The sequence below is a fragment of the Tamandua tetradactyla genome, chromosome X (assembly GCF_023851605.1).
Source record: "Tamandua tetradactyla isolate mTamTet1 chromosome X, mTamTet1.pri, whole genome shotgun sequence".
Taxonomy (NCBI): domain Eukaryota; kingdom Metazoa; phylum Chordata; class Mammalia; order Pilosa; family Myrmecophagidae; genus Tamandua; species Tamandua tetradactyla.
In genome coordinates this window covers 58,365,265-58,388,119 of record NC_135353.1, presented here as the reverse complement: position 1 = coordinate 58,388,119, position 22,855 = coordinate 58,365,265, and the positions used below count along the sequence as shown (strand labels likewise).

At 36.4% G+C, this 22,855-nt stretch overlaps 1 protein-coding gene across 1 annotated transcript in view; it reads left to right on the top strand.

Annotated features, from left to right (window-relative positions):
- ALG13 (ALG13 UDP-N-acetylglucosaminyltransferase subunit) overlaps positions 1-22,855 on the top strand; it is an 88,061-nt gene that overhangs the window by 20,114 nt on the left and 45,092 nt on the right. Inside the window, 14 exon segments of the mRNA XM_077146969.1 lie at positions 1,359-1,409; positions 2,156-2,202; positions 3,494-3,566; positions 7,441-7,522; positions 7,725-7,887; positions 9,715-9,790; positions 10,950-11,058; positions 12,220-12,284; positions 13,042-13,142; positions 14,219-14,346; positions 15,123-15,369; positions 16,551-16,664; positions 16,832-16,988; positions 22,597-22,717. Of these exon segments, the coding sequence (XP_077003084.1) occupies positions 1,359-1,409; positions 2,156-2,202; positions 3,494-3,566; positions 7,441-7,522; positions 7,725-7,887; positions 9,715-9,790; positions 10,950-11,058; positions 12,220-12,284; positions 13,042-13,142; positions 14,219-14,346; positions 15,123-15,369; positions 16,551-16,664; positions 16,832-16,988; positions 22,597-22,717 (1,534 nt within the window).

Sequence of the window (22,855 nt, the reverse complement as noted above, 5' to 3'; positions counted from 1 at the left end):
TTTTCTTTACACTCCTAGACCTTCTAATGTTATTTATTTTCTTCTGACTGTATATCCTGGGTATTTACCTTCTCTTTGAGGTTTACTCTTAATTTTCTCAACAGATTTCAGGGAATTTTAAAAACTATGTGAAGGCTTTTTGACTTGAAAGTTTATTAGCTTGAAGGTCATTATAGACTTCACCACACCTGGGGAAAGGATTATTAGTGGAATTACTTTAAATGTAAGAGTGTCATGTAAAGCAGTGCGTCTCAAGTATTTTTGTGCGTACAGATCACCTAGGGATCTTGTTGAAATACAGATTCTGATTCATTAGGTTTAGGGTGGGGTCTGAGATTTCTGCATTTTTGATAAAGTCCCAAGTGATGCTGTTGGCTCGTGGACCACATTTTGAGTAGCAAGGATGTATGTAAAACTTTAAAATTAAGTTGTTATTGATACGCATAACGACATGGATGAATCTTTAAATAATTATGCCTAACGTAAGAGGGCAGACCAAGGACAAAGTACATATTGTGTGATTTCCTTTATATAAACTCCAGAAAATGCAAACTGAAAGTATAGTGACAAAAAGCATATTGATGGTTGCTTGGGGAGCAAGAGCAATTACAGAGGGGCATAGGGAAACTTTTGGGGGTAATAAATATGTTCACTTTTGATTGTGGTGATGGTTTCTTTATTGTATGTCAGTTATACCCCAGTAAAGCTGTTTTTAAAAAATGAGTAGGAGATTAAAAATTGATTTTTAATTCTAGTGATATATATGCATGGAATTAGAAATAAATCTATTTTGTATTCTCTGGGCTTAATTTCATTTATATTGAAGTGTATTTTATATGCAAATTTATTCACCATTTTAATTTACAGTTTTCAGTTTTAGCAGTTGTATACAGTCATATGACTACCACCACAATCAGGATATAGAACATTTCCATCACCCCCAAATTCCCTTGTACCCTGGGCTTTTTTTTAAAAAACTAATGAAATTCTCCTTTAAGTTCCTCAGTTTAAATCCTAAATGGGTATCTCCTGTCAGCTTTTAAATCTTTAGGATTATTTATTTGGCTTGCTTGATTGTCTAGTTACTTAAATTGGCATTTAAAAAGAAATTCAGAGGCATACCATTTGATAATATGCACTGGTATGCAGATAAGCCAGGACCAATTCTTAAAGCAGTTCAGCTTTTCTGCTCTTTTAACTTTTGTGTATGTGCAAATCTTCTTGAGGTGCTGTGCAAAGTAATTTAATACCATAATGGTTGAGTTGAACAAAAAAAAGTTGGAGGATAATATTGAAGAATATAATCAGATTTCAGTAATGCTATATATTTGGTTAAGTCATTTGTTTTATTTTTGAAGTCTGTGGAGGGATCTTTTGAGAAATACCTGGAACGGTTGGGAGATCCCAAGGTAAGATCAAATATGGGGCTTAATCTTTTGAGAGTATTTGGAATAGTAACCTAAACACTCATTCATGTCAGTTTAGCCAGACCCAATATATTTTAAGTAGCTGGCTGGGTTGAATCAGATATTTTTGGAAAAGTTTGGAGGCTGGCAATTGACCTATTGTTTTGTGTTGAATATCGAGAATTGTGTGTTACCAGTCTTACCCCTAACCTCCTGAAAGGGCTGAGGGCTTTATAGGCCTGTCTGCTTGGAAACAGGACAAGCCTAAGCCTTTTTACCTTAATGGGGGAGGGGTGATGGTGAATGAATGTTACCAAAAGATCATTTTAAAATATTGTTTTATTAAACAGTCTCCCTCATTGGCAGTTAGTCTTCCTTTATGTGGGAATAAACATATGCTTTATTATGAAATATTTTTATATGATAAAATTAATTCCACTGTTCTGGTTTTAAAACACATTCATTTAAATACTCTGCTTCCTTTTTGTGCTCAGACTAGTTCCATTTTTATTATGCCTTTTAAGAATCTCATTAACTTTCCTTATTACTTAATTACTAAGAAAGGCTTCAGGTCTGCTTTTTACAGAGTAAGTTGATATTGATCAATAACAATATTCCAAGCTCTAAAGCAAGTTTTTAATGTGTTCATCTAAGTGCTAAGTAGCTACAAATAGTTATTGAACTCTCAAAAGATCCTACCTTGTAGCTATAGAATTTTTTTTTTAACTTTATGTACTATTTATGTTTAGGAAAGTGCTGGCCAGCTGGAAATAAGAGCTCTTTCTCTAATTTATAAGTAAGTTTTATCTCCTTTTAAGTGTGTGTGTTTGCATATTAACGTTTCTATTATAGTCTTTTCACAACTGGGGAAATTTGAAATTTGACTTACTGTTATGTAGAGTTACGAGGTCTTAAAGTCAGTTTGGTGTAGGTTTTGGGTGGAAAACCTTATTACAGATGCCCTTCTTCTAGCTAGCATTTGTGTCTGTTTGAATGGAAGAATAAAGGTCTTTAAGAACTGCTGGTATTATTCTTGTAGGAAATTAGAATATTTATCTTTTAGGATAATTTTTGTCTCCTTAACTTTGTGCCTCTATGGCATGCATTCTCAGCGGGGGCAGTGTTGCAACCAAGGCTGTGAAAATTAGTTCTTGGGGGACAAAAAAACTTAGATATTACAATGGTTTGTGGCCCTTCAAGGGGCCATGGTACATAAAAATAGATATGTAACGTAACTGGTATTAAAATTTCATGGGGGGGTGATTAGTAAAATCTAGAAAAGCTACTTGAGGGGAGGTGATAGTGGGGAAAAAAGTTGAGAAACGCTCTATTGCTTTTAAGTTCTGTTTTGGTTTATAAAATGCAGAAGTGGCATTTTTTGAAACCTGTTGGGTTTGAAAACTATATTTTGGTTAGAGGCTAGTGGGAATGTCTTCTTCATTTGACTTGCTCAAGTCAGTGTTTTGCAGTTTGCCCATTTCTGACTAAATCCAGGGAGGAGGAATACAGAAAAGGCATTTTGCAGGTGGCTAATCAGCTGTTGATTTTAAACCAAGGGTCAACTTATAAATTGACCTGCTTCCTGGTTTTTTGTAGAACCAGGAAGGTTCTTGATATATGAAAATTATGACATTTAAATTTGTGTCCATAAATAAATTTTATTGGAACACAGTCATACTAATTTGTTTATGCATTGTTTGTGGCTTCTTTCGTTCTGCAGAGACCCTTGTAGACAAGAGATCATATGGCCTGCAAAACCTGAAGTATTTATGATCTTGTCTTTTATAGAAAAAAATGACCAAGACCGTGCTTTAAATAAAGAAAAGTCACCCCCCAAATTCACATATAATTGGTAATCTATCTTATCCCTCCTCCCCTCAAATTAAGATATATCAAGAAAATTAAAACCCATGGAATTTGAGGGATGGTAAGCTATCTACCTAAAATTAATATTATTTAGCCTCTTAAATATTTTGATTATTTTGCATGAATAAGCTAGGCAGTTTGAAAGCACAGATACTGATCTTCTCTCTCTTACATGTACTAAATTGTCTCTTCTTCCCCACCTTTATTTTTAACCCATCTAGTCGGGATTTCATTCTTTATCGCTATCCTGGAAAACCTCCAACTTATGTCACTGATAATGGCTACAAAGACAAGGTAAGATGAGTGAATGTTTGTTTTATTAAAAATAAGTTGAATGATGCCGGCTTCCCAGCATATTAAGAATTACTCTTTTTTTTTCCCACCTAATTAATGAAAAAATAGAACCTAAATGATAAGATTCTCTGCCACCAGCCTTCTCTCATCAGTCATTCTCAGTATTGTTAGCTATCCATCTAAACAGATCTTATCTTGTCACTCCTGTGGTAAACAAAAACACTGAAACCTTAATTGACTCTTCATTGACCAGGAGATAAAGTTGAAATCGTGGCTGGGCATTCAGTGCCCTAAAGGATTCCCACATCTTTCCAGCTTCATAGTCTTCCAGTCTTAGTATTTCATGTTTCCATATAGTCCAACTTTCATGCTTTCTCTTCCTCTGTATCTCAAATGTCAGTTTCTCTGAAAATTTCCAACTTCCTTTGATTTATTTCCTCCTTTTGTGCCCCCTAGAAGTATCCAGGTAATTATCACATAATATTTGTGTTACATGTTTGTTTCTCCTATTAGTCTGTAAGTTCTTGCAGGCAGGGACAGTGTTCTACCGTTGCCTAGTCAGATGCTTGGAAAATAGTAGTAGGTTATTTTGTTGGTTGAGAACACTCAGCAGAACAAATTGTTCGCTATTCAACTTTTCTTCAAAAAAGTATTTTTAAAAAGCCCTTTATCCTGAATATTTGATTAGTGAATGTATACTACATGCAATATTTGAGTTTGATAATTCTCATTTTATACCATGGAGCAAAATTCAGGCAACATTTTACTCAAGGTTAGACGAGACTAGACATTTGGAGAATTGTTAGAATGCTGGACAGTAAGTAATCCAGGGAAAAAACCTGAACTTGGCAAGTGGGAGCAGGAATGGAGAAGACTGAGTAGGACACAAGAGATACCAATTTATTCTTGGACGATATGTATAATTTGGGCACATTAATTATTTTACCAGGGTGCCACCATCTAATTTGTTCAGCAAATATTAAGCCCCTGTAGTGTACACTGTATTGGGCTTTTGGGAGTACCCAAATGAATACAACAATATCCTTGCCCTCCAGAGGGAGGGCTATGATGACAGACATGTAAATAATTAATTACAACAACGTGGTAAGTTTTATAATAGAATTATGCCAAAGAGCACAGAATAAAATGTAGTTCACTCTGCTTGAGGGGGCTTATAAAGCTTCATAGTGGTAGTGAAATTTAAGTGATATAGAAAAAATGAGTTTATCAGGTATGGAGGACATTTTATTCAGAGTAAAACACTTTATGTAAAGACATGGAAGTAAGAGCAGTTGATTGGGGGAGGGGATGCTGAAAGGTTAGAATTATATAATGCGAGATGTAGTATGCCATGCCAAAGAATTTGGCTTTTCATTGTTCAAGATAATCATTTGAAACTTTTTCCTAACATTTTACTATGAAAATTTTCAAACAGAGAGAAAAGTTAAAAGAATTTTACAGTGAACACCCAGATTCTATTGTTAACCATTTTAGTATACTTGTTTTATCAGATCTCTGCCCATCCCATTTTCCATCCATTTATCAAGCCATCTTACTTTTTGATGTGTTTCAAAGTAAAACATCAGTACACTTGTCCATAAATATGCAAAGTTTTTAGTGAAGACATGACATAATCAGAACTGTTTGAGGAAGAGAAGTGTTAGCTTTTGTATTTTAGCAATTACACACAGCATCACATGAGATGAGATTTGGACATTTAGATCTTTTCTTTGGAATCTTTAAACCTGTAGTTCACTTTTTCCCCTAACTTTTTATTGTGAAACTTCTTGTAAGTGAAAAGTTGAAAGACCCATATAATGAATACTCATATACCTACCACCTAGTTTCTACAATTATACAGTTCCATTTTTTAATTAATCTTGTACATCTTACAGAAATATTATTGAACTAATTAAGGCAAAAGCATAACCAGTTGGGAACCAGAAGAATAAAAAATGTAAGACCTTTTGAATGTATGATCATATCATATATTTCATTCATACATGCATACAAAGCTAATACTCAGCAGTGGGTATGTTCATGCTCATGATAGTGGTTTGTGTGTGTGTATATATATGTCTGAAGGTGTGAAAATATATAAAGTGAGTATATTTGTTCATAATAAAATTTAATAAGGAAAAGCCAGGTGTCGTCAATCTATTTTTGTTGTGTGATATTTTGCTTTGCCTGAAACTTAGTTGCTGTGTCTCAATTCAAGCTCCTAAGATTCATATTTGAATTGTTTGGACATTCAAAAATGGCTTCATTAAAAGCAGTGTACCCATTGATGATTCATATGTGAAATTGATTTTAGAGAAAAAATTTTGAAATAAATAAATGTCTAATGTTCACCTTCGTACCTTTCCCCTTGTTGATTCTGAATTCTACATATTTATCTTCAATTCTTAAATGTATTCAGTATCAAAGTGAATGCTAGTAGAAACTAGCCATCTTCATTCTACCCATTTGCTCTATCTAGAAAGAATAGAAATAACATACTTATTAAAAGCAAAATAAAATAAAATTTAAATTTGGAGATGTAGAGTAAAAAGGGAAGTCCTCATTCATGCTCTTCATTCTCATGTCTTTACTCAAGGTAACAATTATTAAGTTTGGATAGGTTATCCTTCTATGTCATTTTCTTTACATTTATGTTTTTCTTTATATAGATTGGATCGTATTTAACATTCTGTTATTCTTTTCAGATAAATATCCTCATCAATAATATTGATCTACTTCATTTTTTTCACTACTTTACTGCCATTACATACCAACTACCCATCCCCAACAAACACATTACCTGAAAGTGTGTATGAGAGAATTATTTTATATTGGAATACCACCAGTAACATGAAAGTCATCATATGCATAGTTTTGCCTCTTCCAGTCAAGACAGTACTTCTTTCCACTTGAATAGAGAAATTGTTCACTATCTCCATTTTCATTCCTGCTTATTTATTAATCAGTTCTCTTAGCTGGGTCCTTCAAGGGCTCCTTAAAAATTGCCTCCAGTTATTAACCTTTCTTTATTCTTATAGCCCAATGTAATAAGGTCTTCTCGGCTCAAAATCTGTTTACATTTCTTTTGGGTTAATAAATTCCTCTTAAATGTAAATACCCCTTGTGGCTGGTGATGCGTATTCATAATTTAAACCATACTCTAGGTAACTTTAGTTTGACCTTTTGAAAGGAGTGTCCTTTAGTGATACTAAAGGAGTTGGGATTGTGATTTTGAAAAGAGGCGAGAGAAGAATGATAGGCCTGGGATCAGAGAACTTAGTTATTGGGAGAAGGTAGCACAGGGTAGTGGAGGAAGGTAAAAAGAAGAGTGCTTAGCATAATTTTCCACCAAGGAAGCCTGGTGGCAGTATTTACCCATAGAATGTATTGATCCTATATAGTGGATTTGATCTATTGCTGTTTGGGACAGTGAATAAACTTTAGAATGAATTGAATGAAAGCCCCCTCTCTCCCTATGCCCCCATAGTCCAAGTTTGGGGAATTAGGGTATTTCACTTAATTTCTCCAGTCATTCTTACAAATCAGGCTCAGTTTTATTACTTCTACTGATAGGCTTTCTTTTTTATTCATTCACTCAGTTTCTAAAAGTTCCCATCTTTTGCAAATTTTTAAATCAGGACTTGTTTAGTATATTACAAGCCAGTTAATCTTAGCATTTAAAAGTCCCTGTCAAGATAACTTCTTTATGAGATGTAGATTGTATTGAGATGTAAAAAAAACACTTTTTAAAAAATAGTAAGTTCACTTATTTTTATCATTTTCTGATTAAATCTTACTTTGAAGTAAATCACAGTTGTAAGATGTATAACATTCACTCAGTTGTTCTGTGTGTGTGTGTGTTTCTTTTCTTCAGATTCTACTTTGCTGTTCAAGTAATGGTCATTATGATTCCGTGTACTCAAAACAATTTCAGTCAAGTGCAGCTGTTTGTCAGGGTATGTGAAGGTTTTATGAATGTTTGGGTGTGTTTTCAAGTATTTTTCTGCCAATACTTAAATCTAGGGACCCTCCATGAATATCTCTTTTAAAACCTGTTGGTTATATCGAACTTGTTCACTGGGTTCTGGCTACTTTCACACTGTTATAAAAGAGTAACTTATTTTCACAATTGGAGTTTTTACCATTTTTTTCCTTTAGCTGTATTGTATGAAATACTCTATAAAGATGTGTTTGTTGTGGATGAAGAAGAGTTGAAAACTGCAGTTGAATTGTTTCGAAGTGGTTCTAAGAAGAACAGAAACAATGCTGTGACTGGCAGTGAGGATGCCCATATTGACTTCAAGACTTCAACTCCGGATAGGTAATAAAGGAGAAGGGATGACAGCTATGTGATAATATTTCATTTCTCTGGGTCATCATTTGAAAGTGGAAAGGACCTGCAAGCTTATGATCTAGATTACACAGTGTGTGTGTATAGATAAAGGTATATTTTTTTTAGTGGGGAAAGAGAAGTTTTACCCAGAAGCCATGTTTTTGGTGAGAGGCTCAGGCTTTGGAGGGTTCTTTTCAAATAAGAATCAGTTTCATATTGCCAGAAGAGACCTTTAGAACCACCTAATCAGTGATTTCTCAAGCTTTAGTTATATGTAAATGATTAGAGTGCTCATTACAAAGGCTGATTCCTGGGTCCACCTTTACAAACTGAGGTCAGGGTGAGGCCAGGAATCTGCTTCTTTAACAAGTGTGACCCAAATATTCTGATGTTGATAGACTGTTAGACCACAATTTGAAGTAAAAAACTGATCGTAAACAGTTTCAGAGTGGTCACTTAACACATACATCCAGCTAGTAAGAAACGGTCTCTCAGGCTGAGGGGCATTTTAGGAGCCTTTAAGTGTCTGCCTTTGGTGTGCAAAAATAGTATAGATAGCCTCCAAGAAAGCAGCTTTTACTGAATGTATCTAGTAAAAATGCTTGTGTTTGAGATATGAAGTGAGTACTATCTCATTTCTTCCTGATTCCTAGTTCTTTTCTGGAAATTCAGATGGTCCTGGTGCCAACTCAAGTGTATTTTTTATTTTTTTGGCATGGGCAGGCACTGGGAAACAAACCCAGGTCTCCGGCACAGCAGACGAGAACCCTGCCACTGAGCCTCCTTTGTCTGCCCTCAAGTGTCTTTTTGTCTCATAGTTCTAATTCTTGGATATTTTATGCTTGCAATTTTTTTTTTTTTTGGGTAGAAGAGTTTGTTTTTAAAAGCTTATTTGGGAATGCAGGAGATGGCATCCATATGTCAAAGTAAAAGTTTTCATTCTTCACTGCTTGTCTTAAAGACTTCAGAGTTATGGAAATTATAGTAGTAGGAAGGCAAGGTGAATTAGTTCTCTAGTGCTGCATAACCACCAACTTAGCCACTTGAAACAACTCAATTATCTCTCAATTTCTGGTGTTATGAATCCTCTCATGGCTTAGCTGGGTCCTCTTGTTAGAGTCTCACAAGGCTGCTGTGAGAGTGTTGTCCAGGACTGGGTTCTCATTTGGACTATTGACTGGGGAAAGATCCACTTCTCTACTCCTGTACTTCTTGGCAGTATTCGGGTGCTTGCAGGTGTAGGACTGAACTTAAGTTTTTTTGAGAGCTGTTGACCAGAGGCCACCCTTAGCTTCTAGAAGCAATATTCAACTCCTTGCAAATGGGGTTTGTCAACATGGCTGCTTGCTTGCTACCTTATAGTCAGCAAGGGAGAGGGGGACCAGCAAGATGGGTGTTACATTCTTATGTAATCACATATGTCCTGTCACCTTTGCCATGTTCTTTTGGTTAGAAGCAAATTCAAGGGAAGAGCATCATGCAAGTAGGTGAACAGCAGGTAGGGATCATAATGGTCATCTTTAAAGTCTGTCTCTCTTCTATGCTGGAGACCCGAGTTTGATTCCCAGACCATGCACCAAAAAAAAAAAGTCTTTCTCCACAGGAGGTATGAAATAGGACATAGTCTGTTAAGTGTATTGCAGTACGCACCTATCATAAAAAGAAAGCATAAATGTAAGTACTGGGATGAAGAAGTATTTGCCTCACTTTTAGAACTGGGCTTCACCAGTAGGTGGTGGTATAGTTGTTAGACTTAAAAATTTTCTTAACTACTGCATTTATCTAAAGCTGTTTGTTCTAAATCTTTTTGATTAGGGTTGATGAGTGGAGTTCCTGCTGTCATGTTGAAAATATACCAGAGGGCTACAGTCAAGGAACAGAAGAAGCAAAGGTTTAATTTTTTTTTTTGGAACAAATAACTTCAATACTTTTTTCTTGCAGCATTATAATTTAAACTAGTTAAGATTGGATAGTCCATTCTAGTCACATAGGGGGATGTTGGTCATGCTTTTCTTTGTGAAAGTCTTACCTATTTGGTAAAGTAAAATGAGTGCTTAATTTTCTCTGAATTCTCCTTTAAATGGGATTGTAGATCTTTTGAAGCAAAGTCTGAACACCTGAGAAATTTCAGGAGGTCTTGTTTTTGAGTTAATGTTACAAACCCAATAAATATCTAGTTTGTAGTCAGTCTTCTGATGCTAAGACTTTTGAATGGACTATTTTTTTTCCACTAAAGAATATGCTTACCCTTGCTGTATTCAAAGGAATTCTGTAATAATCCTAGTTTACTGAAGTTGTAGAAATAGTAGCAATTCTTGCCATCTCTGTAGACAGAAAAGCAAGTAGGCTAATATACAGAACTTTGGTTTTGAAGCTAGCTAAATAGGACAAATATGATTATAACAATATATAACATCCCAAATGCTGAAAATTTTGGAACAGTATTGAGTATGATGAAATTCTAGTGAAGCAGAAGAGAACTGGTAGTTCCTTTGGAAATCAACACAGAATTTGGTCAAAACGAAGTAAACTTTTCAGGTTTTTCTGAGGTGATTTTAGGACATTTCTTTGTGCATATTAATATGACGTGTTGAATAATCCTGGCATAATTTTTAATCCTGGGTTGTTTTCCATTGTTTTTTTTTTTTTTTTTTTTTTAATTTACATGGGCAGACACCGGAAATCGAACCCGGGTCCTCTGACATGGCAGGCAAGCATTCTTGCCTGCTGAGCCACCGTGGCCCGCCCTTCCATTGGTTTTTATAAAATGTGTCTTGAGTTTTGGCTGGTTTAGACAGTATTTCTCTTCCACCCTCTAAGCTCTTTGGAGTTATTTGCATTTTGCTTCATTAGTCTCCCAATTTTAAAAATACATAGTGAAATTTATTGTGCCATTCATTTCTTGAATAAAAAAGAAAAGAAAGGCATATGTACATGGTTTAAGGAGAAAAAACAAGGAAGGAAGAAATGAACCTTAATTCTTCCTTCTTCATGGAAGGAAGACTTAGGCTAAGGATAGTGAATTTGTAGCATGATTGTTTTTGTTTTAGTTTCCAGACAATCCATCAAAGATGCTCTTCCCCTATAAAGTGCTCAAAGCCCTGGATCCAGAAATCTATCGTAATGTAGAATTTGATGTTTGGTTGGACAGCAGAAAAGGTATGAAATAGCAACATAATGCTTTTGAATCCTTGACAGATCCAGGGGAATAATTTTGCAGATTGTTTCATACAGGAGACATCTTCATTCTACTTAACAAGAACAACCTGGTACTTTTAACCTTATTCCATACATAATTTACATATGGAGGAGGAAACAAACAGGTTTAGAAGTGGGAAAGAATCTTTTAGAGTTGATGTTTATCTGTGACTTCAACTTTGCAAAGACTGTGCAGAGATGGTCTTTAGATAACTTTAAGAGTACCAGAAACTTTTAGTGACTGGGATGAGCTCCTCTTATCTTAAATTTTAAAGTGTTAAGATTATCTTCATTGATAAATGAATAGGTTTGGTGTCAGCAAACTATATTTTTGTATGATCTGTGAGTTGAATAATCTTTACATTTTTAAATGGTTGGAAAAATTTTAATAATAGTATATCATAATACATGAAATCTTGTGAAACTCAAATTTCAGTGTCCATAAATAAAGTTTTATTGAAACATAACCATATTCATTCATTTATGTATTGTCTGTGGCTGCTTTTGTGCCACAGCAGCAGAGTTGGGAAGTTGTGACAGAGTGTGTATGGATCAACAAGCCTTAAAAATGATATCTACTATTTGGCCCTTTATAGAAAAAAACTTTGACTGTTGAGATAGGTAATTGTTTTTCTTTCCTCGTAAGATAACAAATTCATCAAACTAGGCTTTAAAGTACTGCCTTCAAGGTAACTTTAATGTTTCACATTCAACTCCTTGAACCTCAGTATAGTTTGCAGTTTAGAATGAGGTTAGGACCTCTTATAAAGACAGTAACTTGTTAAAAAAACAATACGCTGCTCTGAAGAAGCTTCATAGTATTACTTTCAGCTTGTATATTATTGATGTTTGACCATTTCTAAGATTATAACTTCACAGTTCCTACCTATTTGTGTTTAAACACAAAATTATTCTGGCAGGTCTCCCTAAGTTGACCACAGAAATAACTTATCAAGAAAGATAGAATAGCCCCTTGGATTTTTTTTTCTTTCAGATTTTAGCATAGTGATAGCATTGTCATAAAGCACTATGATGAAAGTGAACTGGAGATTAAATGATGTAAAATAGGAAATGAATCAGTTCAGTTGAGCTTGAATCTTCCTTTTTTTTTTTTTAAACCAGAACTTCAAAAATCTGATTACTTGGAGTATGCTGGGAGACAGTACTATTTGGGAGACAAGTGTCAGGTTAGTTTCTTCTTTGAAGAATCAGCAATTTGTTCTCCAAGATTGTGGTTTTAGTCGTTAATATAAGCTTAGCAATACTCACTTACAAATGCTAAAAAATACTCTTTTAAAATTGTGTTAATTTTTACTTTGTTGCATATATGTGTATATATGAGCTTTCCATTTAAGCCACTTTTTAGGGTTACACCTCATTTTTACAATGTCATACTATCATCGCCACCATACATTAACATTTTTTTTTTATCACGCCAAACGGAAAATACCTGTTTAAGCAAAACTCCCCATTTGGACCTCCTCTTTGGCTCCTGGTAACCTGTGATACATTTTCTGTCTCTCTGAATTGGCTTACTCTAGATATTTCATATACGTGTAGTCATACAATATTTGTCTTTATGAAAACATGTTTTCTAGGTTTTTTGTTTTTGGGGGTGGTTCATGGTCCAGGAATCAAACCCAGGTCTCCCACATGAGAGGGTGAGCATTCCACCCTGAACCACCTGTGCACCCGTTTTCTAGGTTTTAACCACATTGCAGCATGTGTTAGAACTTCTTTCCTTTTATGCTAAATTTTTATTGCAAAATTTTTGTGGCTAGATTTAGCTGTTTCAGTATTGCCTCCATTGAACCACATTGGCAGTGTTGATATTAACTATTTTACAAAGTAGATGTTGAATTCAATTTGGAAAAAGTGATATTTTTGTTTTACAGAAGCCAGGTTTGTGACTACCTTGAGACTAGACATATTCTCTTCTTTCAGGTTCGTTTGGAATCAGGTGGAAGATATTACAATGCTCATATTCAGGAAGTAGGAAATGAGAACAATTCAGTAACAGTCTTCATTGAAGAATTGGCAGAAAAGTAAGAATATAGTATTTTGTTGAATTACTAAAACATTTAGTGCCTGGTGCCTTTTTTGTAGTATTTAATTGAGAATTACTAGGATGCTAGTATGAGGACCTGAGTTATATCTGGTCCTAACCTGAGATGACTTTTCTCTCATTGTAAAAGCATATGCTGATGTGTCAAATCTCAATTCAGGTATCAATTATGTATAAAAGTTTTCAAATCCTAGATACTAATCAACTTACTAGAAATGTTAAGTACAACAAAATTCTGGTACAAAATTGTTCATCCTAATCAAAATAATTAGAAAATGGGTTTACTAACTGAGCTTCTACCTTACAGGATAAGGCTCTCCTGAGCCTTACAGGATAAACTAGTCCAGTCATTGTCAAAATATAGTATGCATCAGAATTACTTAAAAGGCTTGTTAAAACACAGATTGATAAGCCCTATTCCCGAAAATTTCTGATTAAATAAGTCTAGGATGGAGTCCAAGAATTTGCATTTCTAACAAGTTTCCAGGTGATACTAATGTTGCTCATCTACCTTGAGAACCATTAAGCTAGACTATGCTGCCCTGACAAAATTTCAGCAGCTTAAAACAAAGTTCATTTCTCCCTCATGTAACATGTCTACAATGGGTCGGCAAAGGGGACACGAGCTGCCAGAGGTTCTGTGCTGACACATCCTTCCATGATCATGGGTGGGGAGAAGATGAGAACATGGAAAACCATGTGCTGGTTATTAATGCATCTACTCACACTTTGTTATCCAAAGTGGTTTACAGAGTCAAACTTGATGTCAGTAGGATAGGGAAATAAAATCCTTCTCCATGGAGGAGCAGCAAATATTTGTGAACTAATACAGTCTACCACAGTCTTTCCTCAGGAATGTGATAGGCACTATAGACAATTGTGAAATTATACAAGCTACTCTTTGGTTTTCTACCTAAAGAGAAATCCTAAGCAGGAACGCTAGTGTCACAGGTTTAAACTGAAGACACTTGAAAATGAAGTAGGAATGTGGGGGTATGTGTATCAAATAAGAATTAGTTGTTGCAGTGTCTTCATGGTGATACCTTTAACTTTAAGGCATGTTGTTCCACTGGCTAACTTAAAACCAGTTACGCAAGTGACACCTGTTCCTGCCTGGAATGCTATGCCTACTCGGAAAGGAAGAAGTTACCAGAAAATGCCTGGGAGCTATGTCCCAGAAATAGGTTTGTATACTGAAGGTTTTTATTCTTTTATTTTTCCCTTATTGTAGCCCTTTTACTTATCTACATTGTGCTTTTTATTTTACTTTTTTAAAGGTAAAACAATAGTCTTGTTCTAAGTTTGGGTTTCTCAACCTTGGCACTATTGATATTTTGGGCTAAGAATTCTTTACTGTGGAATCTCTCCTATGCATTGTAAGATGCTTAGTAGTATCCATGGCCTCTACCCACTGGATACCAATAACACCTCCCCTCAGTTGTGACAACCAAAATGTCTTCATACTTTGCCAAAGTTCCCTGGGATGGCAGAGTGGGACAAAAGTTGTCCCTGGTTGAGAACCACTATTCTAGGGGACTTTGTGTAAACTTAAATGGCAGTAGATTTTTAGACTCTTAAGTCTTGAGGGAAAAATTTTTCTTAGAACTAGGATAATGCCTCACAGAAGCAGCCAGAGATATTAAGAGTGTAATTTCTTGGAGAATAGTAACATGGGTGACTAGATGGCACTTGATATTTTGATGAACAAAGCTGCCTATACTCAAGATAGTGTTGAAATATCCATTGAAACAGAAAGTACGCATTCATTTTATCTTTCCAATGTAAGATCTAGTACATCTTTAACACAGACACATACACACACACAGAGAAATTCCCTCTCTGTATTTGGTTTGGTCTGAAGAAAAGTTTCTGAGAGTTTTAGGCAGTTGCAGGGGTGGGAGAAGACTGGATTTTTTGCTTTGGTTATCAAGTTTATTTGCTACCTCTGTTTTCCTGAAAGCTGTGTCAGAGATGGACATGAAGCAACGAAAGAAGATGTTTAAAAAAGTTAGAGGAAAAGAGGTTTATATGACCATGGCTTATAGCAGGGGAGATCCCCTCCTCCCACCCAGGCTTCAGCACGATATGCATTATGGACATGGCTCTCCAGTGCACTACTCACAGACAGCTGGCAGTGTTTTATCTAATGAGCCTTTTCATCCTCAACATTCGTCTCACAGACAAGGTCGGGGATATGGGGTGCCCAGGTAAGGCTTAACTGACTTTCAAGGTTGATGTACATCTCTTGGCCTTGGAAATAACCCCTGAACAAAATTATAGTAGAATTGAGACGTATCTTAATGTTTGTATTTCTTTTATAATCTCTGCCTAAAGGGAATAGAGATGATAGAACTAAAATTCTCATTAATTAAACTTACTGGTAAGTTGGTATTTGTTCTAGTTTGCTAACTCCTGGAATGCAATATATCAGAAATGTAATGGCGTTTTATAAAGGGGAATTTAATAATTTGCAAGTTTACAGTTCTAAGGCCATGAAAATGTCCCAATTAAAAGCAAGTCTATAGAAATGTCCAATCTAAGGCATCCAGGGAAAGATACCTTGATTCAAGAAGTCTGATGAAGTTCAGGGTTTCTCTCTCAAGTGGAAAGGCACATGGTGAACATGGCATTATCTCCTAGCTTCTTCTGCAGGCATCTTGCTTCATGAAGCTCCCACAGGGGCATTCTCTTCATCTCCAAATGTCACTGGCTGGTAGACTCTGCTTCTTGGTTCAGCGGCATTCTGTCGTCCTTCTCTGCTCTCTCAGAATCTCCAAAGGTCACTGACTGGTGGACTCGGTGGTTCTCTCGGCCTCGTGTCTGTGCACGGCTTTGCTGTGGCTTTATTCATCGTTCTCAAGAGGCATTCTCTCCAAAAATGTCTCCTCTTTTATAGGATCCCAGTAAACTAATCAAGACTCATGTAGAATGGATGGAGACATTTCTCCATCTAATTGAGTTTAATACCCACAGTTGATTGAGTCACATCTCTGTGGAGATAACCTAGTCAAGTTTCGAACCTATAGTCCTGAATAGGGATTAGAAGAAGCTGTTGCTCCCACAAGATTGATTAGGCTTAAAACATGGCTTTTCTAGGGTACATAAATCCTTTCAAACCAGCACAGTATTGCCATAGTCTAGGGAAATAGGGAGCAGTTGAAGAAATGTCAGAAGATTTAATGCTGTCAAGTATGAGTGTCTGTGTGGCATGTGGTACTGTATCTGTTCGTGATGGATAGGTCTAATGCCAGTATTGAGAGCAGAGCTCTTTTGATTGCTTTACTTGGCAGTTTTTAGAAAGAGGTGCTAATTTGTTTGACTATAGAGACTGCCTACTCAGGCATTAGTGAGTAAAAGGAGTTCTATTTTCCTTTCCCTTTATTCTTAGGGATTCATCTCGCTTTATGAACAGGCATAACATGGCAGGCCCTAAAGTTGGTTTCTACCCTGGCCCAGGTAGAAGATGCTGCCAGAGCTATGATAACTTCTCCTATAGATCTCGGTAAGTGAATTCAAAGTGTGTTGAAAGTTAAAGAAAGTGGTAAGTGGTTTCATTGCTGGCCTAAAAAAAGCATTAATTTAGAGATGATTGAACTGTTATTTAGTAGTTAGAAACAAATTGCTACTATTGTTTAGCACTTTTCCCCCTTCTTATTTTCCATACTGAAGTTCTTTTAGACGAAGTCATCGACAGATGCATTGTATGAATAAGGAATGCCAGTATGGCTTTGTCCCAGAAAATGTACAGATGCCCAGGGGCTTGGAAGAAACCATTACCTTCTATGAAGTTGAAGAAGGGAATGAGACTGCTTACCCAACTTTACCGGTAAATAGTCACACCCTCAAAAAGCTATTTACTACGGAGTGTTTCCTATTAACATTTTGTATTAGTGTGGGATTTCTGTTAAAACTGATTAAAAATATCATTATAATTATACTGTTAAATACAGTCCATAGTTTACATTAGTGTTCACTATTTGTGTTTTACAGTTACATGTGTTTTTTAAAAACCTGGTAATAAATATGTAATCTGATATTTCCCATTTTACCCACCTTCTAATATATAATTCAGTGTTATTGATTACAGTAACAGTGTTGTGCTACCATCACCACCACGCATTATTAGCTAGCCTCTTGAAGGATACTTGCTCTGGAAGAATTTTCTTCTTGGTCAGCGATGGTATTAATTTTTCTGTGTGCCACCATATTGAAAGCTGCTTCTGATAACTTTTAGCTATTCAAAACCAGGTGTCATAGCTGATAATATTCTAATATCCACAATGTGTATAAGGAACTGTATAATGAAATACTTAAAAAATAATAATTAATGAGGGGCTGGTGCAATGGTGGCTTAGTGGCAGAATTCTTGCCTGCCATGCCAGAGACCCGCACTCAATTCCCAGAGCCTGCCCATGCTAAAAACAGAAAGAGGGTTTAACAGAAGACTTCTGGAGAGGATGGTAGAGTAGGGAGCTCTGGGACTCAGTCCTCTCATCCAAACCATTATTAAACAGGCAAGAATGCTCTGAAACAACTATTCGGAAACTCCAGAGACCAGAAGACCACTGTATAACATCCAGGGAAGAATGGGACAAAGAAGCTGATAAATTATGGGAAAGAACTAGAAATTGCTTTCTCTGTGTGGTGGCTACTGATACCCATCCCCCACTCTCATGGCAGGCTGCCTGAGGTCCAGCCCCTGGCTAGCTACTGCAAACAGAAAGGGGCATAAAAATCCTCTTTCCCAAGAACAGGGATAGATACAGCCAATCACTGATCATGGCTTTTGATTAGTGAATTGGGATCACTGGGTCCTGGCTCTGAGGGCAGCTAATGTTTCAACCCTCTTTGGACAGGGGTGGATGCAGTGGAGATTGAAAAATGCAGTGCTTTTTCAGGGCGTGGTGGTGGTGGGGAAGTTAGCTGAAGGGATGCATTTGCTGGACAGGGCAGGAGACCTCAGCTTTGGGGAGCAATCAGAGATTTTGTTCTTTCCTGACCCCCTCCACAGGACACTTTGGAACTGTTCCTCACCTCCTTTGTGAGTCCCTGGCCCTGTTTTGGCTGGGAAAGACTGACTTGGGAAAGTCTCCCCTAGGGGGACCTTCCTCCCAGAATTTTCAATCCAGGCAAAAGCAGTATGAGACAATGCAAGGGTGTGAAAAACTATAGAGATGGACAGCCTTGGACTAAGACCTGCCAGCTTCTGATATCCAGGAGAGGGAGGTTTGTCCCCTGGGAAACAGGACAGCCAAACTCCTGTAAACAGGGTAATTCAAAACAACTAACAAGCAAAAGCCCAGGATAAGACAGAGGCCCAGAAAGATGGGGAAAACCCTGCACACTGCATTTAGCCTGGGCAGACCTTCCTGATAGGAGTGCTAAAGCTCAAGAAAATTTCTGTCTTATCATGATCTTGTTATAAAACCAGAAAATAGACATTCCAGAGAGTAAATACCAGAGTTAGCATTTTAAAGTATTAAAATGTACAGTGTGCAACAAGAGTACAAGACAAACAAAGAAACAGGAAATGATAGCCCATCCAAAGGAAGAGGATGAAAATACAAGAAATACCAACAAGCAAGAATGTGGACATACTGAACAAAGCATTTTTTTTAATGATCTTAAAAATATTTGAGATGAAGGAAAGTACAGAGAAAGAACTATAGGATATCAGGAAAACAATGAATGAACGGTACGAGACTCTAAGTAAAGAGATAGAAATTTCAAAAAGGAATCAAACACAGCTACTGGTGTTGAAAACCACAGAAACTGAAATGGAAAATGCCCAACAGGGTTTCAAGGGCATAATGGAGCTTGCAGAAGAAAGAATTAGTGAATTTGAAGACAAGACACTTGAAATGAGTCAGGCTGAGGAGCAGAAAGCAAAAAGAAATATTAAAAGTGAACATAGGCTATGATAGCTATGAGGAATCATCAAGTACACCAATATATGCATTATGGGAGTCCCAGGAGGAGAAGAGAGAAAGGGGCAGAAGGAATAGTCAAAGAAATAACAGAAAACTTCCCAAGCTTAGCAAAAGATGTGAATATGTACATCCAAGAAGCTCAGAGAACACCAAACAGGATAAATGTGAAAAAAAAGTATATCTCATCATATATTGACTACACTATCAAATGCAAAAGACAATGAGTTTTGAAAGCTGTAGAAGCAAAGCAACATGTTATATACAAAGGAATTCCGATAAAATTGATTGGCAATTTCTTATTAGAAACCATGGAGGCAAGAAGGTAGTGGGTTGAAATGCTGACAGGAAAACAACTGCCAGTCAAGAATTTTATATGCAATGAGACTCTCTTTCAAACATGAGGGAAAAACATTCTCAGATAAACAGAAGACTTGCCCTTTGAGCAATGCTAAAGGGAGTTCTACAGACTGAAATGAAGGGACGCTAGACAATGGTTCATAGCAAAAATGAAGTGAAAATCTGTGGTAAAGGTAACCATCTGGGTAATTATAAATGCCAGTATTATTGTATTGTATTAGTCTTTGGTTTTCTTGTGGTATCTTTGTCTGGCTTTGGTGTGGGGGTGATGTTGGCTTCGTGGAATGAGTTGGGGGGTGTTCCTTTCTCTTCAGTTTTTGTCCTTTTGTGTCTGGCTTATTTCAAGCAACTTGATGTCTTGAAGATTCATGCATGTTGTTGCATGCATTAGGACTTCATTTTTTAAACTTTTTAATATATAATATAACATACACAAAGGAAAGAAAGAAAAAAGCAATAGTTTTTAAAGCTCTCTTCAACAAGTAGTTACAGGACAGATCCCAGAGTTTGTCATGGGCTACTATACCATCATCTTAAATTTTTCCTTCTAGCTGCTCCAGAACATTGAAGGCTAGAAGGAATAAATATTTCTTAATCATCACAGTTGACTTTTTTTTTCCTTTTTGTGAAAAATAACGTATATATTAAAAAGCAATAATTTTCAAAGCACTGCACAACAACTAGTTGTAGAACAGATTTCAGAGTTTGGTATGGGTTACAATTCCACAATTTTAGGTTTTTACTTCTAGCTGCTCTGAGGTACTGGAGTCTAAGAGAAATATCTATTTAATGATTTAGCTGTTATATTCGCTTGTTAAACCCTACCTTTTCTGTATAACTCCACCATCACCTTTGATCTTTCTCTCTCACTGTTTAGGGGTATTTGGGCTATACACATTCTAATGTTTTCATTTTGGAAGGGGCTGTCAATAATATGGGATAGGGAGATAGAACTGGCTGATGTCTGGAGAGGCTGGGCCCTCTAGGTTTCAGGACTTATCTTGTCCAGGGACCCATCTGGAGATTGTAGGTTTCTGGAAAGTTACCCTAGTGCATGGAACCTTTGTAGTATCTTATATATTGCCCTAGGTGTTCTTTAGGATTGATTGGAATGGTTATGGTTGGGGTTTGGTAAGTTATGCTAGGTAGCAATGTCTAACTGAAGCTTGCATAAGAGTGACCTCCAGAGTAGCCTCTCAACTCTATTTGAACTCTCTCAGCCACTGATGAGAGTTTATTAGTTACACTTCTTTTCCCCCTTTTGGTCAGGATGGCATTAGTGATCACAGGGTGCCAGGGCCGGACTCATCCCTGGGAGTCATCTTCCACACTGCCATGGAAACTTTTATCCCTGGATGACATGTCCCGTGTAGGGGGAAGGGCAATAATTTCACTTCCGGAGTTGGATTCACATCTGAGCAACAAAAGAGATCCTCCAGAAGTAACTGTTAGGCATACCTATAGGTAGATTAAGCTTCTCTAAGCTTCACAAGAGCAAGCCTCAAGATCAAGGGCTTGGCCTATTGATTTGGGTGTCCCTAATGTTGGACATAGTATCAGGGGTTTCCCTGGTGGTAAAGTTTAATAGTTCCATATTCTTTTTCTCCCAGTCGTCAAGGGACTTTGCCAATACTTTTTTATTATTGGCTTAATATATTCTAGGATGTATCCAGGCATTACATTAAGCTATACAGGATTAAAGGACCTCAAACTTATTCTGGGCTCCCTGTGTTTCAGTTGTTTAAATGAGCTATCCAGACAGGTTGAGTTAGATTATGTGCTACAGGAAATTTAGTTTTCAAACAAAATAAACCTTTCTTCCTTTGATCTCAAAGAGTAGGTTGAGGTTCTCAAATACCTTTCGTCTTCATCACCCCTGTGTTCTGAATTACCTTAGTCCTAACGTGATCAGCTTCCTTCTTATCTCTAAATATCAGGTTATACATATATAAAAGAGCCTCTCAAAATCCAGAAATAGTAATTACCACTCCAGACTAAATTTGACTGCAAGAAGAGCTTACAATCTTGGCCCCAGTTTTCTTATAAGCATTTTCTAAAGTAGATGATACAATAATTGATCTTTTGCATCTGGCTTATAGATAACCAATAAACCCACCTTCACTAAATACAATATCTAAATGTCCCCTTAACTCTTGTCCCTCCCCTCATTATTTACCCCTGGTGTTGCTTGGTTCTGCTGATGTTTTCTTATTAAACATAGCCCATGACGTGCAATAGCACTTTTCCCCCTATACCCTGAACTTAAACACTCTTTGTACAAGCATCATGCCTTTGAAGTAGTTCATGCAAGACTTTATTTATATTTGTAGTGGTAATCACTTGTACATATAGGTCTATACAACCCCTTTCAATCATGGCACCGTCAATATGGTAATATTACTTATAGATCCACTAGTGAACTGCCTTCATTTCTATCTGCTCCTTTACATTTGAGTTCAACTTCATTAGCTAACCACTCACCCATCTCTAGCTTCTATATATCTCTAAGGACTTGATTCTGTTTTTACAACTGAATAACATTCCATTGTATATATATATAGCACATTTGTTTATCCGTTCATCTTTTGGTGGACCACTTGGGGTGCTTCCATCTTTTGGCATTGGGAATAATGCTGCTATAAGCATCAGTGTGCAATAGATCCGTGAGATTTTGATCTATTCAATTCTAATATAAACTAAGACTGAAAAAAAATGCTGTTTAGTTTTTTCTTTTTTTTCCTTATACATAAAGGCAGTGCAGATAAATTTTAGCGTTTTGTATAACCAAAATAAGCTTTTTCCAGAAAACATGAGTTTTCATTTTAGAGACGGGAAGAGAGAAGTCTGTTTTTAGTTGTTCTTAAACAAGATGGAGGTAATTAAAATAAACTTTTTTTTTTAAATAAACTTTTTAAGTAAGTAAAATTAACAAGTAATTTTGCCTCTGTAGTGTGGGGTGATATTTTGTGTTTTCTTGATCATTGTTTAGTCAATAACTATTTTGGTCTAAAATACATTTAAAATATCCTTACAAAGCTCTCTTTAAACAGATGTTCACATAATCTCTAGGAGATTTCAAAACATCCTGTAGCTTTTTTCTCTGGCGATATAGGGAGAACTGCATGTGTATGTTTGTCTCTGGTACAGAATCATGGAGGTCCCTCTACAATGGTTCCTGCTTCTTCAGGATATTGTGTGGCAAGGCGGGGACGTAGCTCAGGCAAACAGACTTTGAATTCAGAGGAAGATGATGGCCAGGGTAACAATGGTGAGTCCATTACAGTTAAATATTTTGTGTTTTTTTCCCTCTTCTTCCTTTTTGGTAAGCAGTTTGTTTTATTGAGACATCCACATATCATGAAATATATCCAAAGTGTACAATTAGTAGTTCATAGTATCATCAAGG